Here is a 25,753-nt window from a genome sequence, read left to right on the forward strand (position 1 = left end):
ATGCCCGAGGGCCTACTTGCGCATGTGCACAAGCCTTCCCTTGCTTTCCTCTTCGAAGTAGTCTTAACTAGAGTGGACCTCCCGCGCCATCTCTGCGCCTGCGTACTGTGACCCTGCGCAGCCCAGGAGGCGGGTCTTAGTTCCAGGTGCGTACCCCGGCTGAGGTGGCGGAACTGCGAGGTGTGGGGAGAGGGCGTCGGATACAGATGTGGCGAGGGGCGGAGTGAAGGCGAGAAGAGCACGTCCGATTCTCTCCTGCCCGGAAAGTAGTTTCTGTCGATCCCTGGGAACATTGGAGTACTGGATCTCGATCCGTGGGGCGGGATCCTTGGGGGGGACTGAGCGCCCCCTCCTGGGAAGGGACAGGCTGGTCGCAGGGACCGCTGTTGGAATCTGATTGGAGAGACGTTCCCTAATCCCCTGGGGAGAGCGGGGTACCCCCCCCCCCAGCTTAGTACTCGTGCATCTCCTATCATCGTAGGGCCCGTTCTCTAGTGGCCTATGTCCCTTGTCCGGGGTCATGGAGACATTACGGCCACCACGGCGGTGCCTCTGTCTGAAGAAGGGGAGGTGACCTCCGGCCTTCAAGCTCTGGCCGTGGAGGATACCGGAGGCCCCTCTGCTTCGGCCAGTAAAGCCGAGGAAGAGGGGGAAGGAAGCCGGGAGGAGGCCGAGCGTGAGGGGTCAAGGGCCGAGGAGGTGCAGGGAGAAGCCCCTAGCGCTGAGGGTGAAGAACATGCCAATGGAGAATCCGAGGACTGGTGCGTGCCCTGCAGCGATGAGGAGGTGGAGCTGCCCGCAGGTGGGCAGTCCTGGATGCCACCCCCCTCCGAAATCCAGCGGCTTTATGAACTGCTGGCTACCCACGGTACCCTGGAGCTTCAAGCTGAGATCCTTCCCCGCCGTCCACCCACGCCTGAAGCCCAGAGTGAAGAGGAGAGATCCGATGAGGAGCCTGAGGCCAAAGAGGAGGAAGAGGAAAAGTGAGGGCATACCCCTACACCTTGTCCCTGAGGCTGCTCCCTTGATGCCAGGAAGAGATAGGGAAGGGAGGTGGGACCTAGGAGCATGGAAAGTGGAGAAAGGAAGAGAGCAGAAGAAGAGCCGGCAGGCTGGGGAGAAGCTCATGGTGTGGGTGTTTGGGGGGGACCACCCTCACCTTTCACTCTATGTCCACTTGTCCCAGACCGCACATGCCTACAGAATTTGACTTTGATGATGAGCCAATGACACCAAAGGACTCTCTGATTGACCGGAGACGCACCCCAGGTACAGACAAGAGGGAAGTGTTGGGGGGAGGTGAAGGGCCTCTGCTCCCATTTACCCAAAAGTTGACTCCCTAAAAGAGGCCTTTGCTTGGTGCCTTGGTTGCTACACAACTTCTAGTTGCAGGAGAGAGCATTCACCCATGGTGCCATCCTTCCAGCTTAGATGGATACCCTGTCTTCCTTTAAGAGACTGTCACAGAAAGGTCTGTCGTGTTTCCCATTCCTTTCATCTCCATCTCCCCAGAAGTCCATCTTCCTGGTCACTTGTTATTATATAGATCCACACCCCTATACTGCTGTACTCAGTTACATCTCCTCATCTGAACCAATTTCTCACCCCACATGCCTTCCTAGAATTTATCTTTGGAGCCATCTTGATTTCTCTTTTACCCCAGCATTCAAGTCAGCAGCAAATCCTGTTAGCTCTGCCTCTACATTTCCAAGTTCGTCTGCTACTCCTCACCTTCAACACCAATCCCTCAATCAAGCCACATCTCTCTTGCCTGGAGAGTTGTAGTAGCTCCTAACTGGTCTCCTGGACTCCTGTCTCAGCAACTGGAATGATTCTTTTAGAACATAGGTCATGTTACTTCTCCGTTTAAAATTCTCCAAAGGATTTTATTGCTGGGGGGTGGGAAAGAGTGTGTCAGAGAGAATCCAACCCTCACCCCCTGGGCCATCAAGGCTTCCAAAGCCATTTCCATTTAAACGAAGAGCTCCAAACCCCTTGTCAGGACCTGGATGTCACTTCTTTGGCCTCATCTTTCACATCTCGCCCAGCTCTCTACTCTCCAGCTCCTCTTTGAACAGCCCTCCCTGTTCCTCCCCTAAGGCCTTTGCTCTTGCTCTTCCCTGGTCTTCACATTACTGGCACCTTTTCATAATTCCAACCTTCATTGCCCAGCCCATGTGAGCCCAGCCCTAAACCTCAGAACCTCCATGCAAGAGGCATGGAAATCAGAATGTTTAACGAGCTCCCCAAGTAATTAGTACCATCCAGGCAGGTCTGGTGCACACTGCCTCATTTCCTCCCACGTTTCTCACCTTCCCATTCTCCAGGAAGCTCAGCCCGGAGCCAGAAACGGGAGGCCCGCCTGGACAAGGTCCTCTCAGACATGAAGCGACACAAAAAGCTGGAGGAGCAGATCCTTCGTACTGGCAGGGACCTCTTCAGCCTGGACGCAGAGGACCCCAGCTCCACCAGCCCCCCACTCCGGTCCTCGGGGAGTAGTCTCTTCCCCCGGCAGCGGAAATACTGACTGCTGCTGCTGCCTTTAGGATGCAGAATGTGGACCTGCTTGGGCCTTGGCCCTCCTTCCCTAACCCAGGGCACTGGGAACCTTGGGAAAAGGAGAGGAACTCCAAGCTCCCAACCACAGCACCTTGCCAGATAGAGGATGTATGTGTGTGTGTTTATGTTTTCTGTTGAACATCTATTTGGACATGTGTGCTGAATTTTCTTAATCTAAAATAAAAAATGCAAAGTTATCTTTTAGCGGAGGGGCTGCAACTGGAGGCCAAACAGTTGTGGAGGGGCAGAATTGTGTTCCCCCAGACCAGGAAATTAAAGCTAGATGGACAGAGGTGAACTCAGTCAGCCCCTGTGCCCCTGGCTTGGGCTGTCTCACCCTTCCAGGGCTGCCAGCTGACTCTGAGGTGCAAATTCCTGAGCGCTGAATGAGCCACAGTGTCTTCAGCTGCAAGGGCCCTTTAAATGCTCAGGCCCCACCCCTGAGCCTGCTGGGCGCTGCCGCCTCCGGGAAGTGATTCCCCTGCCCTGGCCCGGCCTTGCCCTGCCCGCCCCCGGCAAGATTTCCGGGGGCTGGCTGAGGGAGTTTCTCAATCTGAGGAGTCTGTTGCAGCTAGCCACACACTTCTGGATGTGAGTACTTTGTACTGGCCCCAAAGCCCCAAACCAGTGGTGGGATCTTGTGCCTCTCAAGGCCCTGTCTAGCCCTGTCCTGTCTTCTGGGGCCTTGCTGTGGGGCAGGTAAGAGCTCTCTGAACCAGAGCAGGAGAAGGTGGGTGGAGGCTTGGCCTTGGGAGGTTTTACTTTCCTTGTTGGAGTTTTTCCGTGTTTTGAGGCAAAAGTAGATCAACACCCGCACCCCAAAAACCTGAGGCCTCTCTGACTTCCAGCTCCCACATCAGCAGTAAGGGTGGAGGAAACTTAGGGGGTCCATTCAGACACCTTCCTGGAGCTGGATTCGTCCCTACTGTACTCACCTTCCCCTCTTCCTGGGGACCTGCTCTCTGGCCTGTCCCCTTGAGCTCTTAGAATATGATTTGTCCCCATGGAGACCCATTAACTCTGCTAAATGTTGAGGTTTTCCTACTGCCTCACTCAGGCCTGTGTCAGCTGTGGGCCTTGTGGTTCACTGGAGAAGTCGCTAGCAGGGTGATCTCAAGGCAGGCTGCATTTCCGGGAGGTATGCAGTTTGGTGAGCAAGGCTCTTGTTTTCTCTTTGGGAGAGGGAAGTGAGAAAGGGGGAGCTTGTTTGGAGCCATCAGCCTGTGATCCTAAAGCTGTTAGAGCTGGCATCCAAGTGAAGCGTTGGGGGCGTGTAGTTGAGGCAGATGTCCCATGTTCTCTGCTGCCTGCCTGAGTGGACCCCTGGGTTGCAGGGGAAGGGCAAGCTGTTATGGGGAGTGCCAGCTGACTCCCTGGGAACTACTGCCTGTTTCCACCCTTGGTACAGAGGGCACCCAGCTGCCCTGGGGTGGAGCTTTCTGGGGAGGGCAGCTCTCCGAAGCCATGAGCAGGCAGGGCGGCTGCCTTGAGTGCATGGCCCAGGGACAGCCTAAGGGCCCCAGAGTAAGGCCTCTTTGTTGGCTGCTACCCTCCCAGGTTGCAGAAAATGCTCCCCTTTGAACTGCCATTGGTACTATCTCCTGGAGAGTATGCAGCCCCACCCAGGCCCTTAAGTCCTCGTTCCTAGGTTTAGAATCTTATTGACATTTCTAGCTGAGAAGCCATGTTGCCCCCTGGTTTGAGGGCTCTGCAGTCCCGTTATCTGGGTGGGATCTGGCCCTGTCCTTTGATCATTGTGTGATCCTGAGCAAGTTGCTTAACTTCTAGGTTCTTGTGAGGATTAAATGAGTGGATTAATTAAAGTGCCTTTAATTAATAGACACTTAACCCAATGCCTGGCACAGGTTAAGTTCTTAATAAGTGGGAGCTGTTATTTGGGGCACTTGTTGAAAGTACAAGTTTTAGAGTCTCTCCTGGAAACCTTGGCCCAGTGGGTGGATGAGCCCTGGGAACTGGCATGAACAGGATCAACGCTCCCAGCTGAGTCCTATGATTGGGTGAGTTTAGAAAACTTTGATCTGAAGCCTGGTTCCTGGGCCACTTCTAATCTAGGCAATCCTTGTCTTCAGTGATTGGCATTAATTGGCAGCATCCGGGAGGTAAGGTGGAGGCAGGACAAGAAGCATCCTGAGCTGGCGGAGCTGCTCTGTCTTCACTGAGACCAGCAAGCTGCTCCTCCTCCCACAAAGTGGCCCAGTTGGTCTGGAGCTCAGATAAGATTTTTCTAGGAAGAAAAGTTCCTAAATCTCTGTTGCCAAGAAATGATTTACGTGAGACAAATTCTCAAGAATTTCCACTGGAGTCCCCTAAAGCAGGAGATAATTCCTCTAAACCGCGAAGCTAGTGAAAACAGCCTCTGCTGTCCCTGAGTAATGTGGCTCTCGTGTTCTCCAAACAAAGGCTAGAATGTTTAAAATCAGTGATGGGAAACGGCAGACATGGCCCCATGTTTATTATGCTGAACTTCATGTGCATTCTCCTAACCCTAAGCTTGATCGTGGTGGCAAGGCTGAGTCACTGGCTTCCCCTTCAGCTTCAGCTCTGCCTGGACTGAGAACCCAAGGCTTGGGACAAGGGGGCTTGTGTTGGCTAGGGGGCTACTTGGACCTGGGGGTGAGGGCACTGGAGGAGAAGTGAATTTCCCTGCCCTTGAGAAGCAGTCTGCAATCTGAGGTCGTGTTCCTCCCAGCCACCCTTTGTTGAGCTCCTACTGTGCATGAAGGACAGCCTCTAATCAGAAATTCTTTTAAGCCCAGGAAAGAGTCACTTTTATTCCTACTTCACAGTCTTGGAGGGTAAGGCTCAGAGGCTAGCAAGTGGCCCAAGAGCATGCCAGCTGTGACGGGACCCAATCCTTGTTATGCATTAGAGTCAACGGGAGAGCTTTTAAATATAGCAATGCTTGGACCACACCCCAGGCCAATTAAATCGGAGTGCCCAGAGATGGGTGGTTTTAAACGATCTCCAGGTAATTCTAATGTACAGCCAGGGTTGAAGTGGCTGCTTTAGACCAGAGCTGCTCATCCTTTAATGTGGCCCAGATAATTGGGGATGCACTTAAAAAGCTGACTGACTCAGCAACTCGCCAGTAGGGCCCAAAATTCTGTGTTACTGACAAGCTTCCAGGTGATGCCGATGCTGCTGCTCACTGCAGACCAATACACAATGTAGCTGGTCACCTGGGCATCTGCTTTTTAAGATACACTGTCAGCCATTCACAGTTGGCCCTGAGGGTCTCTAATATGTAGTGACTCGTAACTCATTTATCTTTTAAATCTAGCTGTAGTATAGGTGTACTTTGGAGCCAAGACATGGGTCAAGAGCTGCCTCTTAATTAGACGATGAGCCCAGCTTCAGCTTCTTACAGGCTGTTTTATTCTCTGCTCATCACCCCTTCCCTTCTTTGTGTATGTGGGTGCAGTGGGAGAGCTACTGGTCTCTGAGACTTTGGGTGAAGGTTGACTTATTCTTGCAGGAGCCTCATGACACTTGAGGAAAGTGTGATCAGGCAAGGCTGAACATGTGCCCAGAGAGCAGCGAGGGGCAGGTGGAAGCAGGCAATGAGGGGAGGTCTGGGTGGACTTGGGGAGTTGGGGGCCAAATCCAAGGCTGGGCAGGACCTTCTGAAGGTCAACACAATTCTTACCCATTGTCTTTGGAGGGCCCTGATATATTGGAAGTAAAATGCAATGCATCTGGCAAACAACAAAAGTCTAAATCTAGGACTTGTCACAAACATGCTACCTGAGTCAAATAGTTTCCCTGGATCCCCTGAGAGGCCCTATATTGAGACTTACTTCCATGGATGGTGAGGGAAAAGGGAAAACCTGTTGTTGAGTGAACTTGGCAGGTGGCCTAGGTAGAAGGCACAGCTTTAGGGCATGGTAGGTGGGTGGTCAGGAAGGTGCAACAGCGTCCTGGGACTGAAACAAGGGTGGTTGGCCTCGGAACAAGGCAGGAGCCCAGCTTGATCAGCCATAAGGATGACAGTCAGCTGAGCCACTGAGCTGAGCGAGGCTCTCAGCCCCCCGACTGGGCCCAGCTGGGGTGACAGATGGTGGAGAGGCCTCAGCCATAGAAGGTAGGGCATTGTCCAACAAAGGAGCAGTTGGAGGCTGTCCCGGAGCCTGCTTCCTAGCCTTGCATGGGCATCTAGAATTCAAATCTTCCCTCTGGGGCCTCACAGGGCTCTGTCCACACCTCCACCTAGAGCCCTAGCTTTTGCTCTCCCTGCGTCTGGTTTCCTGGCTAGGCTTCCGCCCTGCAGAGAACCTGGCAAAGGAGCAGCTGGACAAGGTTTCACTTGGCTGTCAGATGCCCCTTTGCTGTTCCAGCCCCACAGCTGGGGTGACACAAGACTTGCCACCTTCCTGACCAGTAAACAGTGAGGGTTAAGGCCAAGACACCAGGTGGGATAGTGAGCCTCTGGTGCTAGGTCCCATCCCCTAACTGGGTAGGGAAGTTGGGTCTCAGGCTAGCCCCTCCCTCAGCAGGAAGACACACAGTGCTGCTGAAGAGCCAGGCTCTGTTCTGAGTGCTTTATACTTAACTCAGTCCTCAACTCGAGTAGATGCCCTATCCAGTCCGAGGTTATAGGCCAGGAAACAGGTATAGAGAGGGCAGGGGACTTGTCTAACATTACCCATCCAGTAAGAGAACTAAGATCCAGGCAGTCTCAGTCCCTGGAGGCTCTTGTGGGCCTTGTCTGGGATAGGGCTCACATCAGGGAGCAACTTCAGGGAGTGGAAGCACAGCTGAGTGGGACAAGTCTGTAGAGAGGAAAGAGAAAGTCCAGGTAAGAGTGGGGAGAGGAACAGAGCGAGAAAAGTGGGAAGCCAGCCCCTGTATTTTCAAACACTACCTGAAATCAACACAAGAGGGAGCTCTGATGTTAGAAAGGCCGCTCTCCTACAAGTTAAGGAAAATTCACGTAAAAGAGGAGCAACAGAAAAGTATCAAGGTCAAATCCCATACAAAGTTGCAAGATAAAGGAATGAGGAACAGAATAACATCCCTCTGATGTGGAAAGTGTACCAGGAAACCATCAAAACTGTAACCTCTTTCAAAATGAGGTAAGATATTAAGGAAACAGTACAAGGCAGGAAAGCCGCAAATCGGAATTGTAAGTCAGCCCAGGCAGTCTGTCTGAACCTGCGCCCCAAGCACTGTACCAGCTGCCACTGGAAAGAGACGAGACTAGACGTTCCATTGGGATTCTCATCCTGATATACCACTAACTTGCTGTGTGGCCTTGAATGACTCATTGTCCCTGTCTGGGACTCAACTACTTAGAGCTACACTGTCTAATATGGGATCAACCAGCCATGGTTGGCTATTTTAATTAAAATTTTAGTTCCTCAGTTATCATACTAGCCACACTTCAAGTGTTCAGTAGCCACATGTGGCTAGTCCAAAGACAGCAAAGATTTAATTTTCATCATTCTGGAAAGTTCTATTGGCTGATGCTGAGTTAGAAGGTTTTAAACAGGAGCTAGGCAGGTGATGTGAGTGCAATGGCCCAGGTGTAAGACAACAGGGAGTGGTGGGGACTATGGTAAGCGGGGAAAGCTTGTGTCCCATCTAAAGGGCACAGCTGCTACTTAGCTCTAGCCAATTTTGCTACATGAAATGTAGGCCTGTCTCCTAACTTAAGAAAAGCAGGAATCAGGAGTTTGTGAAAACTCAAAATTTCTAAACAAAAATGAAATTTTACAGATGGTATGAATCAAGTAAAACTCTTGGGCCTCGCCTTGATTCTGTAATTTTGTGGCTCCTGCCTGTTTTTTTCCTGTGCCAAGCCACTCCCTCTTCTTCCTTGCTTCCCATTTCTCACCCGCGTTGGAAGCTGGATAAATGGTGGAATGGATGAGGTGCCACTCCTTTCTGATGGTGGCTTCAGAACTGTCTGACCAAAGTCTCAGAACAAGGCTTTGAGTTGCCTAGTAAACTTGGTTCCCTTTGTGTGACCCAAAAGGACATGTTGTCCAAAGTCCGGGGCATGCTGGAGGCAGAGATGGGGTTTAGGTAAGAGGTGTGACATTCCTGAACAGGCCAAGTACTAGATGGGACCACCCAGGATTCAGAAGCAGATGACATGTGGAGGTGTGAGGGGGTGGGGGGTGGAATATAGTACTCATTTACCCTATCCCCCCCACCCCCAACCAACCTCTGCTCATAACAGCAGGGAGCCAAGGGTGGCAACAGACCAGACACAAAGGAAAGGACTAGAATAATTTGTGGTGTTTCTAATCCAGCTGATTCTATAGGAGCATCAGTTCTGTTAGGGATCCCTTCCCTGAGAGGTGGCCCATGTCTGAACAGTTCACCCCAGGATTGCTTAAAGCATGAAGGAGGAGGGCTGCAGACAAAGATCAGGCAAATATTCTTGGGCTATGGGCTAACGTTTGAGTGTAGCTGGGGTCTTCAGGATCCCCTGAAATAAAGGCTACCTGCCCCTGGAGGAGCCACGGAGCTACTCAGAGCCACTGCTCCCTACTGTGCTGGGGAAGACCACAGCACCTCCAGAGACTGACCAGCTCTCCCAGCTCTGCCTACTTCTACTTCCTATACCAGGGGCCGGGGGGTTGTGGGGGTGGTTAGAGATTTGGGAAGTGTTCATCTAAAGCCCCTTTCAGTGCTGCAGGCAGCTTCGGGGGAAGTGAAGTTGATGGGAATGAGGGAAAGGAATCGGCAGAGGACCCTGGGCTTCTGTGGTTAACTGCTTCAGGCAGTTCTTGGCAGGAGGGAGGTGTGGATGGGCTCTGTTGCCCTGGGTGGGAAGAAGAAAGGAAGAGGTGGTCGTGGGGACAGTAAAGGGTAGAATAATCTAAGCTCGGGGAGGAAGGGCCCATTCCCCATCCCCAGCTGGTCTTAAGACTCATGCCTGCCTCGTCCCAGGCCCTCATGCTCATCTCGTATCTTCTCCCCACTTGTCTGTCACCCTCTGCTGCCCTGGGCTAAAGAGTCACCATGGTGACTGAAGACTCCATCATCCGCATCCCCCCCTACCACTACATCCATGTGCTGGACCAGAACAGCAACGTGTCCCGTGTGGAGGTTGGGCCAAAGACTTACATCCGGCAGGACAATGAGAGGTTGGTGTCAGGACTGGGCCATCTGGAGACGTGGGGGCAAGGAAGGTCTCTTAGTCTGCCAGCATGATCGTCTACCTCCTTCCTGTTCCCAAGCAGAGCTGTCCCTCACATGGGTGACAGGGAGCTTTCTCTCCTATTCATTAGCTCCTTTCGAAGTTGAAATGGGGGTCCCCTGGGTCCTCACACTACTTCTCACCCTCCAACAGGGTCCTGTTTGCCCCTGTGCGCATGGTGACTATCCCCCCACGCCACTACTGCACAGTGGCCAACCCAGTGTCCCGGGATGCCGAGGGCTCAGTGCTGTTTGATGTCACAGGACAAGTACGGCTCCGCCACGCTGACCTAGAGATCCGGCTGGCCCAGGACCCCTTCCCCCTGTACCCAGGGGAGGTGTTGGAAAAGGTACCCAGCTTGCCTCCCTTATACTCCACCTGTCCTGCCACCTTGTCCTAGGGCTCTGCACTGCTTTCTGCAGGGAAAACAAATTGGGGCGGAGGATGGGGGGCAACATTTGCTGGTTCTCACCAGGGGCAGAATCGACTGTTTGTCCCCCCACTCACCCTCCCCAAACACCCCCTTCCCCTTCACATGCCCACAACAGACTTGCCTCTCCTTCAAGAGCCGTCAGCCCATCTCGCCAGCTATTCTTCCAGGCTCCAGAGCCTGACGGAAGCTCCTGGCCAGTCTGGCACTAAATGACTTGTGCCAAGAGTAAGCATTTATTCACTCAAATAGTGCCAGACAGTGGTGGGCAGTAACAGCAATGGTGGAATAGAGGAGGTCCAGGCTCAGATGCCTGTGACTGTTCGACGGGAAGGCATCGCAGGCCTGCCCTTCCAGCCAAGCCCTTGTCCATGTTGTCCTCAGGGCCTGGGCTTGAGCCAGTGGGCATCCTGCCTTCATTTCTGTAATGTTTCTTCCACCATCACCTCCTTGCCGTTTTATACTGTTTCACTCTGGGTCCCTCTGCAAAGCATGCTTCTTGATGCTGGAAACATGATAGCATGACCCAGGAAGCTTTGAGACGTTGCTGTCCATTCCGATGCAGACACTGTAGGGAAGAAGTATGTGTGTGTAGAGATAGAAAGTGATGAGGAATGATTACAATATTAACCCTTAAGGAATCTGAGTGAAGAGTGTAGGGGTATTCTTTATACTCTTCTTGAAAGCTTTATTTAAGTCTGAAACTCAAAAATTTAAAATCATCCGTATCAAGGTCCTTCCTTAGACCAACTAAATCCTGCTCTGGGTGGGGTGTGGTAGCGGGTAGTGAGTGCCAGTACTTAAAAGTTTCCTAGAGCAGAGAGAAAGCTTTCCTCATCCCGCCTCTTGAACCTCTGCTTCCCCAGCAGCCCCAGCCCACAGCAGCTCATTCTCTCAAACCCCATGTGCGCCAGGCCAGGAGGGCTGGGCCTCTTCCTCCTTGGAGCCCAATGCCTCTGAGACATTCCTTTTCTACCTGCTAGTCAACACTTGCCTTCCTTCAGTGCGCTTGCCCTGCCCGTACCACTTTCTTGCCCATCTTCACCGAGGTGGTACCTGGCTTGGGCCTCCCTTCCCCCACCCTCTTGTCCTCCTGGGAGCCTCACTAATGTCCTTGCAATGACCCTGTCAACATCTTGACCTTTTTGACCTCAACTCTGACCCTTGGCTCTTCTGTTCTGCTTCAGCCCTGCCCACTGCCATGTCCCCTCTGGACTTGGTTATTCTCCCACTGGCCCCACCTTTGAAATTAAACTCAGCTTCTTCCTGACCATCAGTCTCCCTTTCCTAGCCCCCCTCTGTTGTCATGTCCCCTCAAGGCTTTGGATCCCATCTTCTATCCCTCAGACTCTCTTCCTGGTCTCTTTCCTACCCCAACTGAACCTTACAATTTTAACATACTTCTTGTGCACTGGTGTGTTGCTGGACTGGCAGCAAAACCTGGTCCTGGATCGGTCTTCCCCCCTCTTTCTGTTTTCGCACCCAGAAGGGGTTTCCTAACCTTTCGGACAGACCCCCTAACACACGCTATCATAAGTAGCAGATGGGCTATTTGGTTTATTCCATCCCCAGCCTTGTTGATCAGTTCTCTTCCTTCCCAACCAGCTTTCTCTCCATTTTTCTGTGTATGCTTCTAAATATTTATCATTGTCTATTCTGTTCCTAGTTTCTGCCCTCTCACTCCTGAACAACTTGGTCACTTAGTTAGAAATTGAGGCTAGGATCTGGATCCGTGTCCTTTCCCGTACTTTATACCTACCTTTATCTCGTTTCTACCTGATGGAGCCTGAGGAGGTTCCCCTCCATCAGGTGGACCCGGGAACCCGACTCATCCTCTGTCTCCTGAGGCCTTGCTCCCCACCCAGAGCTTCTGTCTCCTCTGTCTTTACCTTCTCCGCTACTGCTGCCTTTCTCTTGGCCAATAAACATGCTCTGCCTCTTCCATCCTTTTCTGGCCTTAAAGGCTTACTTGCGTAAGCTTTCCATTCTGAAGAATGCATTCATGAGGCTGTGAAATCCTCTCTGACTTCCACCACCTGTACCCGCTCTCCATTTCAGAGGTATCTACTATCATCCTTTCAGGGTATACACATGCAGATATGTTTATGCGTTCACATAAGTATGTATCTAAAACTAGTATTGATTATAACCTATTTGCATAAGGACTATCGCACCATGGTGTGCCAGTGCATTTTGGATGAACTTCTGCATATTGATGCATAAATCATCTCTTGTTTAGTTGTTGTATGCAATTCCATATGATGTATAGAATTTCAGCCATTTCCCTATTGAGAATCATTTAGGATGTTTCCACTTTTTAGGAAAAAACAGTACTGCTATGAAAATCCTTGTCTGTGTGTCCTTGTGCACACTAGTTTCTTTTAAGCATAGAAATTTATTTTTTCTATTTATTTTTTATTTTTCTTTCAGGAAGATTAGCCCTGAGCTAACTACTGCCAGTCCTCCTCTTTTTGCTGAGGAAGACTGGCCCTGAGCTAACATCCATTGCCCATCTTCCTCTACTTTATATGTGGGATGCCTACCTCAGCATGGCGTGCCAAGCGGTGCCATGTCTGCACCCGGGATCTGAACCGGAGAACCCTGGGCGCCGAAGCGAAATGTGCACACTTAACCACTGCGCCACTGGGCCGGCCCCTAAGCGTAGAAATTTATGAATTTCTGGAACTGCTGGGTCCCAGGATATGCACACGAAATTTGTATGGGCTTCTATGAATGGTCTTGTGAATCCAATTTCTAGCTTTTTCCTGCTCTCTCTTTCCTTTCCTACTTACTCTTTGATGACCACTTGTGCTTGATGCTCTCTGCCGTATTCCCTCACAAGCCCCTGCCTCCACCTCCACTGAACTTGCTTTGGCAAAGCCCCAAGACATCCTAGCTGCAGGCCAGGCCCAGTGCACAGTCATTCTGTGTCTCGTGGGCCGTCTCAGCCACATCCATTGTTGATCCGCCCTCTTATTAAAACGTGTCTTTACATTTTGCTCTGTGGATGTCTTTTCCATCTTAGATGTCTCCCTTTCCTCCCCTGCCCCCTCTGCCTTCAGCTTCTGTCCTGAACTTCCTGTGTGCCCTCTTGTGCTCTTGTGGTTGTCACTACTTTGTCTATGTTGAAGACCAACCCTACACCTTAGCTGGGAGCTAGAGACTTGAGTCCCCTAACTGCCTAGAGGAAGCCCTCTCCTGGATGTCTCTCAGCCACAACGTACTGGACATCCAAACCTAACACTTTGCCTTACCCTCAAATCTGTTTTTCTCTTATATTCCTTGGTGATCTTAACTTGGTGATACTACTGGGTACCCAGTCACTAGAGCTGGAAGCCTGTGACGGTGTGGGGAATGGACTGGGAAGAGATGGAGACGGCAGCCAGGAGACCAATCAGGAAGACATTTCCATCATTGAGGCAAGATATGTTAGTGGCTTAGGTGAGGGTGATGGCAGGGATAGATAAAGGGAGACCTGAATTTGCAATAGGTCAGATAGGAAGTGATGACAGAGATGTGGGAGGTGAAAAACATGCTGGACTATATGCTCTTCCCAGATGATGACCACCTTCTCCTCCTCCTTCCACACCTTTGTATCAAAACCCAGTTCGTCCTGTGGCCAGCCTGGTGGCACAGTGGTTAAGTTCACACATTCTGCTTCGGCAGCCCGGGGTTTATGAGTTCAGATCCTGGGCGCGGACCTACACACTACTCATCAAGTTATGCTGTGGCAGCACTGCACATACAAAATAGAGGAAGATTGTCACAAACGTTGCTCAGGGACAATCTTCCTCAAGCAAAAAGAGGAGGATTGGCAACAGATGTTAGCTCAGGGTTGATCTTCCTCACCAAAGACAGACAAACAAAACACAAAAAACCCAGCTCTCCTTTGAGCCCCAGTTCAAATGCCACTTTTGGAGGGCCTTCTCTAACTTCTCCTTCATCTGAACTTCTATAACCTCTCTCCCTTGACACTCTCCACAGTCGTCTTGAGAGAATGGTCTGTGACTGTCTTGTCACCTGCTGGAACTTCAACTTCAAGAAGACAGAGGAAGGGGGGTGTGTCCTGCCCCCACCACACCCAGCTAGGTGCCGTGCATATAGAAGGTGTGCAGGGAGGGGCTTGCCTGGGCAATACACCTCCAGCTCTGCCTCTCTCCAACCCAGTGTGTAGTCAGTGAGTAGGGCAGAGTTATTTGACTTTCTCTTCCATAGGGCTACTCTAGTTGGAGTAAGGAACAGCAGGTAGGCTTCACGGAAGACGGAGTTTCAAGTCCTGATTCTGTCCCTTACTAGTTGTGTGACCTTGGTCATGTCCTTGGGCCTCTATGAACCTCTCTTTCCTTGCTTTCCTGCCTCTCTCAGAACATTGTCAAAGATCGAGTGAAGTCCTATTTGTAGAAACATTTCTACAAACTTCTAAAAGGTTTGGTTACTTCCTTCCTCATGAGGCGCCATGACTGGAGTACAATGGCTATCTTGTGACCATGAGGTAACCTTGAAAACAAAGCCACATGCTTAAAACATGCCTATTATAGCAGTTTATACCCTCCCAGTCCTTAACTTCCGAGGGAGCCCCAGTGCACACTAAGCCATGAGATACTCATTCATTCAGCTTCCCAGGTATTTCTCCCACTTCTCCCATCGAGCCTTTTACCTGGTTTCCTACCTCGATTTCTAGCTGAAAACAACTTCTAAACACTTCCTGCAGGGGAAGGTGTGTCCTTGGCTCATCAGCAGTGACATACTCTTTCTCTGTCAACTCTTAGTTCTTCAGACCAAATGGGTTCGGGACTACCCCTACCTTGTACACTGCAGTCAGAGTCTTATTTGGGACATGTAAAGATTGGTGCTATGGACTCTGACCTCCAAGGTATCAGATTTGACTCCTGGGGTCACAGCACTGAATGCCCCATGGCCTCCCTTTTCCCCCTATTAGGACATCACCCCACTGCAGGTGGTTCTGCCCAACACTGCCCTCCATCTTAAGGCGTTGCTGGATTTTGAGGATAAGAATGGAGACAAGGTGGTAGCGGGAGATGAGTGGCTATTTGAAGGACCTGGTAAGTTCTTTCCATCGGGCCGGAGTCGGGGTCAGAGGCTTCCTGCCTTCCCATCTTAGCCCTGATACCTTCTGACCCTCAACCTGTGCCTCATCTTCCCTTCCCAGGCACTTACATCCCCCGGAAGGAGGTGGAGGTCCTGGAGATCATTCAGGCAACGATCATCAGGCAGAACCAGGCCCTGCGGCTGAGGGCCCGCAAGGAGTGCTGGGACCGGGACGGCAAGGAGAGGGTGACTGGTAAGGTTGCGAAGGGGCACTGAGGAGGGTGGGCAGGCTGTGCCTCCGACTGCCTGGACTGCAGGGAAGTAGGAGAAGGTTGGGGAAAGCCACTTGTAGCCTGGGAGGAAGTGCTTCCCCGGGATCTTTTGTAAGCTCTTAGGGGCTGCCCACAGCTTTTCCTCTACCCACCTTCATGCTGGCACTACCCCAACCCTGACCCTCTTCCCTCCCCCTACCCTTTAGCGTGAGCTGGGGGCGGTGGCCGTGTCTGTTTCTAGATCAACAAAGCAGGTGTGCGCATACCATTAGCAATTGTATTTGACAAATGTGATGTAGTAAGCAAAATGTCTTACCAAATGCAGTGCCTTCTGTGTGCCAGGTGCCGTTCAAATGCTTTACAAATGGCAACTTATTTAGTCCTAACAACCTCGAGGCACTGCTATTTCCATTTTCTATGTAACAAAACTGAGGCACAGAAATTAGGTTACTTGCCTGGGTTTATGGCCGGGAAGGGCGAGGCTGGAACTTGTACCCAGGTGCTCTTGCTTCTCCAATAAACCAAAAGACGTCCACAGCTGTAACTGAGGCAGTTCTGCTGCCCTCTTTAGGAGAAGGAAAAGAGGTGATCTTTGGAGCTAAGAGAAGGCACAGCAGGGTGTTGGTGGAGCAGCAGCTTGGGCACTTAGAAGGGCTTTTTATTTATTTATCTATTTATTATTATTTTTTAAGGTTTTATTTTTCCTTTTCCTCCCAAAGCCCCCTGGTACGTAGTTGTATATTTTTAGTTGTGGGTCCTTCTAGTTGCGCCATGTAGGATGCCGCCTCAACATGGCCTAACGAGCAGTGCCATGTCCGCGCCCAGGATCTGAACCCGTGAAACCCTGGGCGGCTGCAGGGGAGCGCGCGAACTTAACCACTCGGCCAGGGGGCCGTCCCCAAGAAGGGCTTTTTTATTCCCCTGAGTAGAGATTGGTTTTCCTCTGGCCTCAAAGGAATAAAGACAAGGACTCCTGTCAGGCCCTTGAACCTGGGGGCACTGGCATCTCCTCACCTACAAAGTTCTGTGGGTTCCCAGTTGGCTGAGGGAAAGGGCAGCTCAGGAGCAGGCTGGGTGACCTTTGACCCTTACTCTCTGCCCTTGGCTCAGGAGAAGAATGGCTGGTCCGCTCCGTGGGTGCTTATCTCCCAGCAGTGTTTGAGGAGGTTCTGGATTTGGTGGACGCTGTGGTCCTCACAGAAAAGGTTTGTGCTCTGGGGGCTGTGGGTTAAGGGCCCCTGGGGTAGGGACTACTCAGAGTGGCAGAGATGGTGGCAGATAACATGAAAGTAAAAGAGAAGCAATGTTTCTATGGTAACTAAAAGAAAAATTCAGAGGTTAGATCACTTGAGGGTTATCCTGGGTCATCTGAAAGGCTTAAAAAGCCCTCCTGGGTTGGTAGAAATTGTCATTCAGACCTGGGAGCATTTAGTGGCCAATGAATGGGGTTCCCAGGCTCCCTGAGGAGGTTGGAGGTAGATTTACTCAAACGCCCCGACATCTTGCTCTACAGACAGCCCTGCACCTCCGGGCTCGGCAGAACTTCCGAGACTTGAGAGGAGTGACCCGCCGCACTGGCGAGGAATGGCTGGTGACAGTGCAGGACACGGAGGCCCATGTGCCCGATGTCTATGAGGAGGTGCTGGGAGTTGTGCCCATCACCACCTTGGGCCCCCACAACTACTGTGTGATTCTCGACCCCGTTGGACCGGATGGCAAGAACCAGCTGGGGCAAAAGCGTGTAGTCAAGGTAAGCACCTCGGCCTCCCCTAGAGGCCTGCCCTGGGGGTGACTGCCCGTGAACGGCCCAAGGCCCTCCGACCTCTCTCCCTTCTCTCCTCCCACCCCCGGTGCACACTCTAGAAAGACCAAGCTTGTCGTGGCTTCCTCTGTGCCTTTGCACACTTGGTTCTAGCTCTTGAAACAGCGTCCCCTTGAATTCACTTGCAGCCTCCGACCTCAGGTTACACACTGCCTCTTCTGGGAGTGCCCCCTGGCCCTGCCCTGTGCCAACAGAGCTAGAAACTTTCTCTCATATTTCACATCCCTTTGTTCTGGAAACTTTGTCATCCTGCATAAAACAAATCTCTTAGTTTACACTTTTCTCTACCCCCTACCTCATCCCCTCTTTGAACTGTGGGAGTTGGCAACCTTTTTCTGTAAAGGGCCAGGTCGTAGAAGGTTTAGGCTTTGTGGGCTATATGGTCTCTGTTGCAGCTACTCAACCATGCTGTCATGTCAGCATGTGCAGCATGCAAACGAACGAGTGCCACTGTGTTCCCTGAACGTTTTATTTGCAAAAATAGGAGGTGGAAAAAGTAGAAACAACTCAAATGTTCATCAGTTGATGAATGGATAAAAAATTGTGGTATATCCATACAATGGAATATCATTCAGCTATAAAAAGAAATCAAGTACTGATAAATGCTACAGCATGGATAAACTCGAAAAAACTGGAACAGAAGCAATAGAAGCCCAGTGTGAACGACCACATATCGTATGATTCCATTTACATGAAATGTCCAGAATGGGCAAATTCATAGAGACAGAAAATAAACTAGTGGTTGGTGGAGGGTAGGAATGGGCAGTGATTGCTACCGGGTGTAGAGTGTCTTTTCAGGATGATGAAAATGTTCTGGAATTAGATAGTAGTGATGTTGGACAACTCTGTGGATACACTAAAACAACTGAATTGTATACTTCAGATAGGTATATTTTATGGTATGTGGGTTATATTTCAATATATATATATTTTAAAAAATAGGCAGCTGGCCAGATTTGGCCCAAACATCAGGGTTTGCCAACTCTGGACTATGTCCCAAGAAGAAAAGGCATGGGAGAAACAAAGGGCAATAGATTAATTCTTAACTGTTGCGCTTGTGAAGACCCAGGTCCCGACAGTTTGCAAAATTTTTCAAGGGCAGGTTTGACCAGATGAGCTCTGCAGGCATTTGTAGAGAGCCTGACAGCCCAGATAACACTTCACTGGATTACTATGTGGGGGTGGGGGAGGGTGCTTGTCCTCAACACAAGCCCGCAGTCACGCAGAGCTGAGGGAGGTGCCATCAGATGCACCCGCAACCCTGGGTGGCAGCTGCTCCTAACCCCACATCTTCCCACTAGGGAGAGAAGTCTTTTTTCCTCAGACCAGGAGAGAAGCTGGAACGAGGCATCCAGGATGTCTACGTGCTGTCGGAGCAGCAGGGACTGCTGCTGAGGGCCCTGCAGCCCCTGGAAGAGGGGGAGGGGGAGGAGAAGGTCTTGCATCAGGCTGGGGACCGCTGGCTTATCCGTGGACCCCTGGAGTATGTGCCGTCTGCCAAGGTGGAGGTGGTTGAAGAGCGTCAGGCCATCCCTCTGGACCAGAATGAGGGCATCTACGTTCAGGACGTCAAGACTGGAAAGGTAACAGCGGAGGGATGGGTACTGTCACTGCCGTGTGGCCATGGTGGTGGCTTGCTCTGGGTGAGTGGGTGACGCTGATGAGGAGGTCCATGGTAGAGACAGGGGAGCACCGACAACGGCATCGGAGACAGCTGGCTGCGAGGTCTGAGGGTACTCTGTGGAGTATTTGCTTTCCCTTTGTCTTAAATATCTAACTTCAAATTCCAGAAAACCCCAAGGGAGAAGATGAGCTAGGTTTTAGGATGGAAAAACTATCCCCACTGCAGATCCCTCCCTTGAATAAAGGACTGACCGCAGTGTGGCCTGGGAACAATAAGAACTGACCTCCTACCCCATGCTCTTATCCTGGCGGAATGCTTTCTCTTTGCCCCCTTGCCTGAAACTATGACCTTGGTTTGACGTAGGGTCACATCTCTGACCTCTTTTTCTAAGCATCTGACCTAGAAATAGAGCTCAGAATCCTAGGAAATGTTAGTGTATGCTGTCTATTTCCTAGGATTTTATCTGTCCCTGGGATGTCCTCCAAGCTGCCCCATGAAGGAGCATTCCAGAGTAAATAATATCGAGCACTTACCATATGCCAAGTTCTCAGCACTAGACGTGTGAGGTATCATTCATTCCTCAACCCTATGAAGTAGCCACTATCGGGTCCATTTTGCAGATGAGGAAATAGCTTGCCCAAGATTCCCAAGCTAGCTGATGGCGAACTTGAACGCAGCCTCGTTCCAGAGACCATTCCACAGACCACGTCTAACCACGATACTGTGCTAGCCTTGAACTACCTCGGTGCTGCTCCAGGACTGCTGGGTGGGTCTTTCTGCCGCTTCCCCTAGTGACATCCTTCCTCCTTGTCTTCCCTCAAGGTGCGTGCTGTGATTGGAAGCACCTACATGCTGACCCAGGACGAGGTCCTCTGGGAGAAAGAGCTGCCTCCTGGGGTGGAGGAGCTGCTGAACAAGGGGCAGGACCCTCTCGCGGACAGGGGTGCGAAGGAGACGGCCAAGACCCTTCAGCCCTTTGCTCCCCGGAACAAGACCCATGTGGTCAGCTACCGTGTCCCTCACAATGCTGCTGTGCAGGTGTATGACTACAGAGAGAAGAGAGCTCGGTGAGGGGCCTGCCATTAGGGGGTGCACGTGGTGGGAGAGGCTCACCATGTGTCTGACTCCTGGCTCCCTCTGCAGCGTGGTCTTTGGGCCTGAGCTGGTGTCACTGGGTCCTGAGGAGCAGTTTACGGTGTTGTCCCTCTCGGCTGGGCGGCCCAAGCGTCCCCACACCCGCCGTGCCCTCTGCCTGCTGCTCGGGCCTGACTTCTTCACAGACGTCATCACCATTGAAACTGCAGACCATGCCAGGCTGCAGCTGCAGCTTGCCTACAACTGGTAAGGGGTGGGGTGTTGAGGAAGGCTCCTGAAGTGCCGGGCTCATGATGAGGGCAGAACGCCTGACTCTATGCCATGGTGTGGAGGGAAACCCAGGGGTTCTTGCAAATCCAGTCTGATGCCCAAGGGAATGACAGGGAAGATGCAGGCTCGCCTCCTGGGAACAGGATTTTGGGGACATGGCAGGAGGACACTCCCCAGCTCTCAGCATGTGTTCAGCCAAACACATAACTGAAAGTTTTTAAAACTATTGGACGTGACCAGTGGGAGTGGGCAGTGTGGGCAAGGGGTCAAGATCATGTGCTCGGGGGCCCACTGCCTGGGTCTGCATCCCAGCCCCGCTGTTTGCTAGCTGTGGACTGGGTAAGTGACTTTCCTGTCACTTTCCTGTAAGTAAGTACTTTCCTGAGTTTCCCAGTCTGAAGAATGAGGATGACAGCATGACCATCAACTCCACAGGGAATTGAAAGGATGCAGTGAGAATTAGAACAGTGCCCCAGACATAGTTAGAGCTCAAATGGCAGTGATTAGAGTTAGGAGAGACAAGTCATATTCAGAAGCAATGCTCGACAGCCCCCAACACACGTTCCTCACCTCTTGGCTAAGTGACCAGGACCATGACACAGGCAGATGGGGCACTGACATCTTCGGGGTCACTACAGCATGACAACTGAGAGCAGAGACCCTGGAGCCACACTGCCTGGGCTCAACTTCCTGGCTTGCCACATATTTTGTGACTTCAGTTCTGTTATATAACTTCTCTAGACCTCGATTTCCTCATCTGTAAAATGGGGATAATGCTCATCCCCACCTCATAGGGTGGCTGAGAGAATTAAATGGGAACACGTGTAAGTTTCTTAGGACCTTACCTGGCACGTGGTGGGCCCTAATTAGCATTCTCTATCATGCGAGACCTTGCCCAGCCCCTGAGGGTGGCAGTCAGAGTCCTTTTAGAAGGTGAGAGATTTGTTTCTGGGAGGAAAACGGCTTCCCTATTCTAGGCCTTTTTGCTCACAGGCACTTTGAACTGAGTGACTGGAAGGATCCCCAAGAGACAGCCAAGCTCTTCTCAGTGCCTGACTTTGTGGGTGATGCCTGCAAGGCCATCGCATCCCGGGTGCGGGGGGCCGTGGCCTCTGTCACCTTCGATGACTTCCATAAGAACTCGGCCCGCATCATTCGCACTGCTGTCTTTGGCTTTGAGACCCTGGAAGCCAAGGGGTCTGACAGCATGGCCCTGCCCAAGCCCCGGGACCGGGCTATCTTCCCCCAAAATGGCTTGGTGGTCAGCAGCGTGGATGTGCAGTCAGTGGAGCCTGTGGACCAGAGGACCCGGGACGCCCTGCAACGCAGTGTCCAGCTGGCCATCGAGATCACCACCAACTCCCAGGAGGCAGCCGCCAAGTGAGTGAGGCCTTGGGGGCCCAGCTGCTCACATTGCCCACTGCAGGCCAGACCTCTCCAGAGTCCCCATCTCCAGCCCACTGCCGGGACCTGGATAGCATGGCATCCCCTGATTGTTAGCCTACTGTCATCCTTACCTAGCTGATAGTATGACCTACTTAAAATGTGACCAGATGCCACCCCTGCTCATGTGGCTTCTCACCGTGTGTATGCTAAAAACCAAGCTCATTTCTATGGCCTTCTAGGCACCCTGGGGTCCAGCCCTGCCTGCCCGCCTCTTGCCTTCCAGCCTTCCCCCAGGCTCACATGCTCCAGGGCCCACCAGCTCCTTTCTGTTCCTCAGATGCCCACCTTGAGGCCTTCTGCACTGGCTGTCTCCTCTGCCCAGAATGCTCTTCCCCTAGAGCGCTTCAGGGCAGGCTCCTCCTTCTGGCCTCAGCTCAAAGGTCACCTCCTAGGGGAGCCCTTTTCTTTCTCCTGCAACTGACACAGCACCCTCTTTGCCCAGTCATTATTGTATCACTCATTTTCAAGGAACTTGTCATTGTCTGAAATCATCCTTGTCTACTTGTCTTTTCCCCACTGGAAGGTAAGTTGTATGAAAGTAGGGGCCTGGGTCACAACCGTGTTCCCTTGTGCCCAGAATCATGCCTGGCTTGCAGTGGACACACTGCCTTTGCATGTTGAGTGCCTCCTGTGGGCCAGGGTCTGTCCCGGGCACCCAACAGATTGATGGTCCCTGTCCTTGGAGCTCCCATTCCAGCTCTGGCCCCAAGCCAGCATCTTACCTGTCCCCTCTTCCATCCAGGCACGAGGCTCAGAGACTAGAGCAAGAAGCCCGTGGCCGACTTGAGAGACAGAAGATCTTGGACCAATCAGAAGCTGAAAAAGCTCGCAGGGAACTCTTGGAACTGGAGGCTCTGAGGTGGGTTGAGAACTAAAGGAAAAGATGGCCGAGGGTCTTGGGAAAGCAGCTGGTTGGGGGAGCTGGGTGAGTGTGAAAGCTGCTACAGCGTAAGGTCAAGGCCAGGGCAGGGCTTGGTTGGGCTTTCTCCTGGCTCTTGCCTGACTGCCACCACCGCCTCCAGCACTGCCGTGGAGAGCACTGGGGCTGCCAAGGCAGAGGCGGAGTCCCGTGCGGAGGCAGCGCGCATCGAGGGAGAGGGCTCCGTGCTGCAGGCCAAGCTGAAGGCAGAGGCCCTGGCCATTGAGACGGTGAGTCCGGGAGATGCCTGTGGAAGGGTGTGGCCTTGGGATCTGGAAGAGGCCAGATCACTGCAGTCCCTGAAGCTGAGTAGGATACCAAGTACCCTAATGTAAGGCCCTATGCAAATACTTGGTGGTTTATGAAGTCCTTTGCCCTATATTAATTCACCTAATGCCTGCCTGGAAGGAAAGGATTATTATGACACCCATCTTACGTGTAATACATGCTCAGACACTGGCCAGCTTTGTACCAGGTATTGCATGTGTTTCATATGCATGATCTTATTTAATACGTGAAATCCCATTAAGGTAGGTATTATCTTCATTTTACAGACGCGGGACCTCAGGCTTGGATTCAGGGCTCTGTGGGTCACTAGCTAAAGGTCATATAGCCAGGTTCACACATGACTGACTATAAGTTCACAATTCTGTCCCTTCCATCTCAGTTCCTCAGGCTTGCTGGCTAGGGTGACTTGCTGGACAGTTGCCAGGGGCCACACAATCAAAAGAATGATGGGTTTTCCCCTTCCAGGAGGCTGAGCTCCAGCGGGTAAAGAAAGTACGAGAGCTAGAACTGATCTATGCCCGGGCCCAGCTGGAGCTAGAGGTGAGCAAGGCCCAGCAGCTGGCTGAGGTGGAGGCGAAGAAGTTCAAGCACATGACGGAAGCCCTGGGCCCCAGCACCATCAGGGACCTTGCTGTGGCAGGGCCAGAGATGCAGGTGAGTCCGGAGAGTGCAGGGGGGATGTGTGCGTGTCTTGGGATGAAACTTGGAACCAAGAAGGCAGAGCTAGGGAGGCAAACACAACATCTAGGGAGATATTGGGGGTGAGGGGAGGTGGTGACAAACTCTCTCATATCCTGTGTCCTGACCTGCATCATTTGAGTATGGTGTCATATCAGGCATATAGGCTCGGCAGTGAGCTGGGCCTCCTTGGGGAGATAAACAGGTTGGAGCACTTGTCACAGACCGATGTCCTAAGGAAGTCAAGCAGGGTGATAAGGTGAAGGAGGAGGTGATGCTTCATGATGTAGTTGGTTTAAGGAGGGTCACTCTGAAGAGGGGGATAAGTGAGCCCTCTGTAGAGTTGCCAGGGGCTTCCCAGGAGAGGCTCCAAGTGCACAGACACAAAGAGAATGAAAGCTGGTACATTGAAGGAAGAGAAAGGACTGGATGGCTGCAACCTGGCAAGTAAGGTAGGCATGGGAGCGGTCGGAGGCAGCTGCAGGCAGGGCCCACATCTTTTAGGCCTTCTAGGCCATGAAGAGGATGGACCCCTCAGGTTCCCCTTATGCTCCTCGCTTATCACTGACTAATGCTATGAGGATGGCTTGGGTAGAAGTGGATGGCAGCCTGCCCCAGGCAGACGAGAGAAGGGACCAGGGCCTGACTGCATCTTCTCGTTCTCCTCTTGCTCCTTCCAGGTGAGACTGCTCCAGAGCCTGGGCCTGAAATCAACCCTCATCACCGATGGCTCCACTCCCATCAACCTCTTCAACACAGCCTTGGGTCTGCTGGGGCTAGGGTCTGAGGCCCAGCCTCCGGTCAAAAAGGCAGCCAAGGGGCCCGACCCCCAAGAAGGCCTGCCTCTCCAGTTCCCTGCCGCCCCTCAAGCTCTTGGAAGCAAGAGCATCATGCCTTAGCTCCATACTGTGCTGACAAATAAAACTCACACTTCTGGGCATTTAAACTGTTTTCTGTCACCATAAGTCTGCATCACAAGGGAGTTTAATGGCGTAAGGAGATACCCCTCAAATCTTGAGACAGTTAGTAGGGACCGTCCCCATCTGTAAAGTGGAGAGGAAACTGAGGCAGGGAGAAGACTAACCTGAAGCCACACAGGTAGCAACGGGGCCCCAAAGTCTTACCAACCAGACTGGCTTTTTAGCAGTCAGGCTTCCTAGACCCCACTTGGGAGAGGTGATGCTGCAGGTGAGAGGATGGGGCTTGCCTGGCCGGCCCCTCGGGGTGGCTCCTGCGCTAGCACCATCCCTTCTCGCTACCAAATCCTCCAGAAGCCCAGCTTGCAGCAGGTTCTGGAGTTTAACCCACTAGCTGAAGGTGCGGCCATCCTGGCTTCCTGCCGCCCCCACACCCCAGCACATGGGAGGCTCCCTTTGGTGCCACCTGCTGGTCACACTGCACCTGGCAGGCCTGTGCACGTGTCTTTTCTCAGATGAGGATGTCAGAGAGGGAGGAGGATGGTATGGGCTCTTCGGAGCATCAAGCGGGAGTGCCCCTTTCCCACCCTCCCCCAGTGATGAGCCCTTATTTGGGGGAAGGAACCAGGCGTGATCAGTCTGAACACACAAGTGCAGGTTGCAAGGTTCCCCAGCCCTTGGTCCTAGGTGGAGTGTAGGTGCCGGGTCTGCCTGATCTCTGCTGAGGAAGTAAAAAGATCATAGGGGTAAAGAGAGAAGCTTGGGTTTACTCGCTGTGTGGCTAGAGAAGGCAACTTAACCTTCTCTGATCTCTCTTCCTCTGTGGACTGGGCCGGCAATTCCCCTACTGAGCAGGGTTGATGCTTTTTTAGGGTCTTATTCTTTTCCCCGCACTGGGGCCCCATAAGCCTTGTCTCTTTCCAAGTTGAGTTGCATTTATGTGGCAAGTGGCTCCACTCAAGTCCGAGCTTGTCGAGGAGGCCGGGGGCTGGCTGTCAGCCCACAGTACTCGGTAGTGCTGGCTCAGTGTTGATGGAAGAGGCAAGTGAGTCAGCCCCTCCGTCCCCGCTTCCTACAAACTCTCCTACGTCTTCCCTTAAGAGAGGTAACCAACTTCAAACTCTTCATCTGGCACATGGTGAGTGCTGAGTTGGCACTGTTTATTGCCAAGGACCTCTGGAGAATTGTCTGTGGTAGGTACATTCCTTCCCATCTC

At 52.1% G+C, this 25,753-nt stretch overlaps 2 protein-coding genes across 5 annotated transcripts; both read left to right on the forward strand.

The window, feature by feature from the left end:
* Positions 1 to 7: 7 nt before the first annotated feature.
* On the forward strand, positions 8 to 2,756 carry PAGR1 (PAXIP1 associated glutamate rich protein 1). Of its 3 annotated transcripts, none has more exons than XM_070231949.1 (4): positions 8 to 983; positions 1,187 to 1,269; positions 1,393 to 1,471; positions 1,664 to 1,848. In XM_070231949.1, the coding sequence occupies exons 1-3, from the start codon at positions 502 to 504 to the stop codon at positions 1,452 to 1,454; spliced, it is 627 nt and encodes a 208-aa protein (XP_070088050.1). In that variant the 5' UTR covers positions 8 to 501; the 3' UTR covers positions 1,455 to 1,471; positions 1,664 to 1,848. The 3 variants fall into 3 exon arrangements, with proteins under 3 accessions (XP_070088050.1, XP_070088049.1, XP_001501724.1); XM_001501674.6 differs by lacking the exons at positions 1,393 to 1,471; positions 1,664 to 1,848 and adding an exon at positions 2,328 to 2,756 and having other exon boundaries at positions 10 to 146; positions 482 to 983; XM_070231948.1 differs by lacking the exon at positions 1,664 to 1,848 and having other exon boundaries at positions 1,393 to 1,607.
* A 140-nt stretch (positions 2,757 to 2,896) lies between these two features.
* On the forward strand, positions 2,897 to 24,566 carry MVP (major vault protein). 2 transcript variants are annotated; one of them, XM_001501685.6, is made up of 15 exons: positions 2,897 to 3,150; positions 9,543 to 9,674; positions 9,881 to 10,076; positions 15,097 to 15,220; positions 15,328 to 15,459; positions 16,589 to 16,683; positions 16,992 to 17,228; positions 18,602 to 18,883; positions 19,747 to 19,991; positions 20,068 to 20,265; positions 21,283 to 21,669; positions 22,478 to 22,594; positions 22,758 to 22,884; positions 23,408 to 23,596; positions 24,301 to 24,566. In XM_001501685.6, exons 2-15 carry the CDS (start codon positions 9,550 to 9,552, stop codon positions 24,517 to 24,519), a joined length of 2,673 nt encoding a protein of 890 aa, XP_001501735.2. In that variant the 5' UTR covers positions 2,897 to 3,150; positions 9,543 to 9,549; the 3' UTR covers positions 24,520 to 24,566. The 2 variants fall into 2 exon arrangements, with proteins under 2 accessions (XP_001501735.2, XP_005598842.2); XM_005598785.3 differs by having other exon boundaries at positions 3,064 to 3,258.
* Positions 24,567 to 25,753: the final 1,187 nt, after the last annotated feature.

The sequence above is a fragment of the Equus caballus genome, chromosome 13, assembly GCF_041296265.1.
Source record: "Equus caballus isolate H_3958 breed thoroughbred chromosome 13, TB-T2T, whole genome shotgun sequence".
Classification (NCBI taxonomy): domain Eukaryota; kingdom Metazoa; phylum Chordata; class Mammalia; order Perissodactyla; family Equidae; genus Equus; species Equus caballus.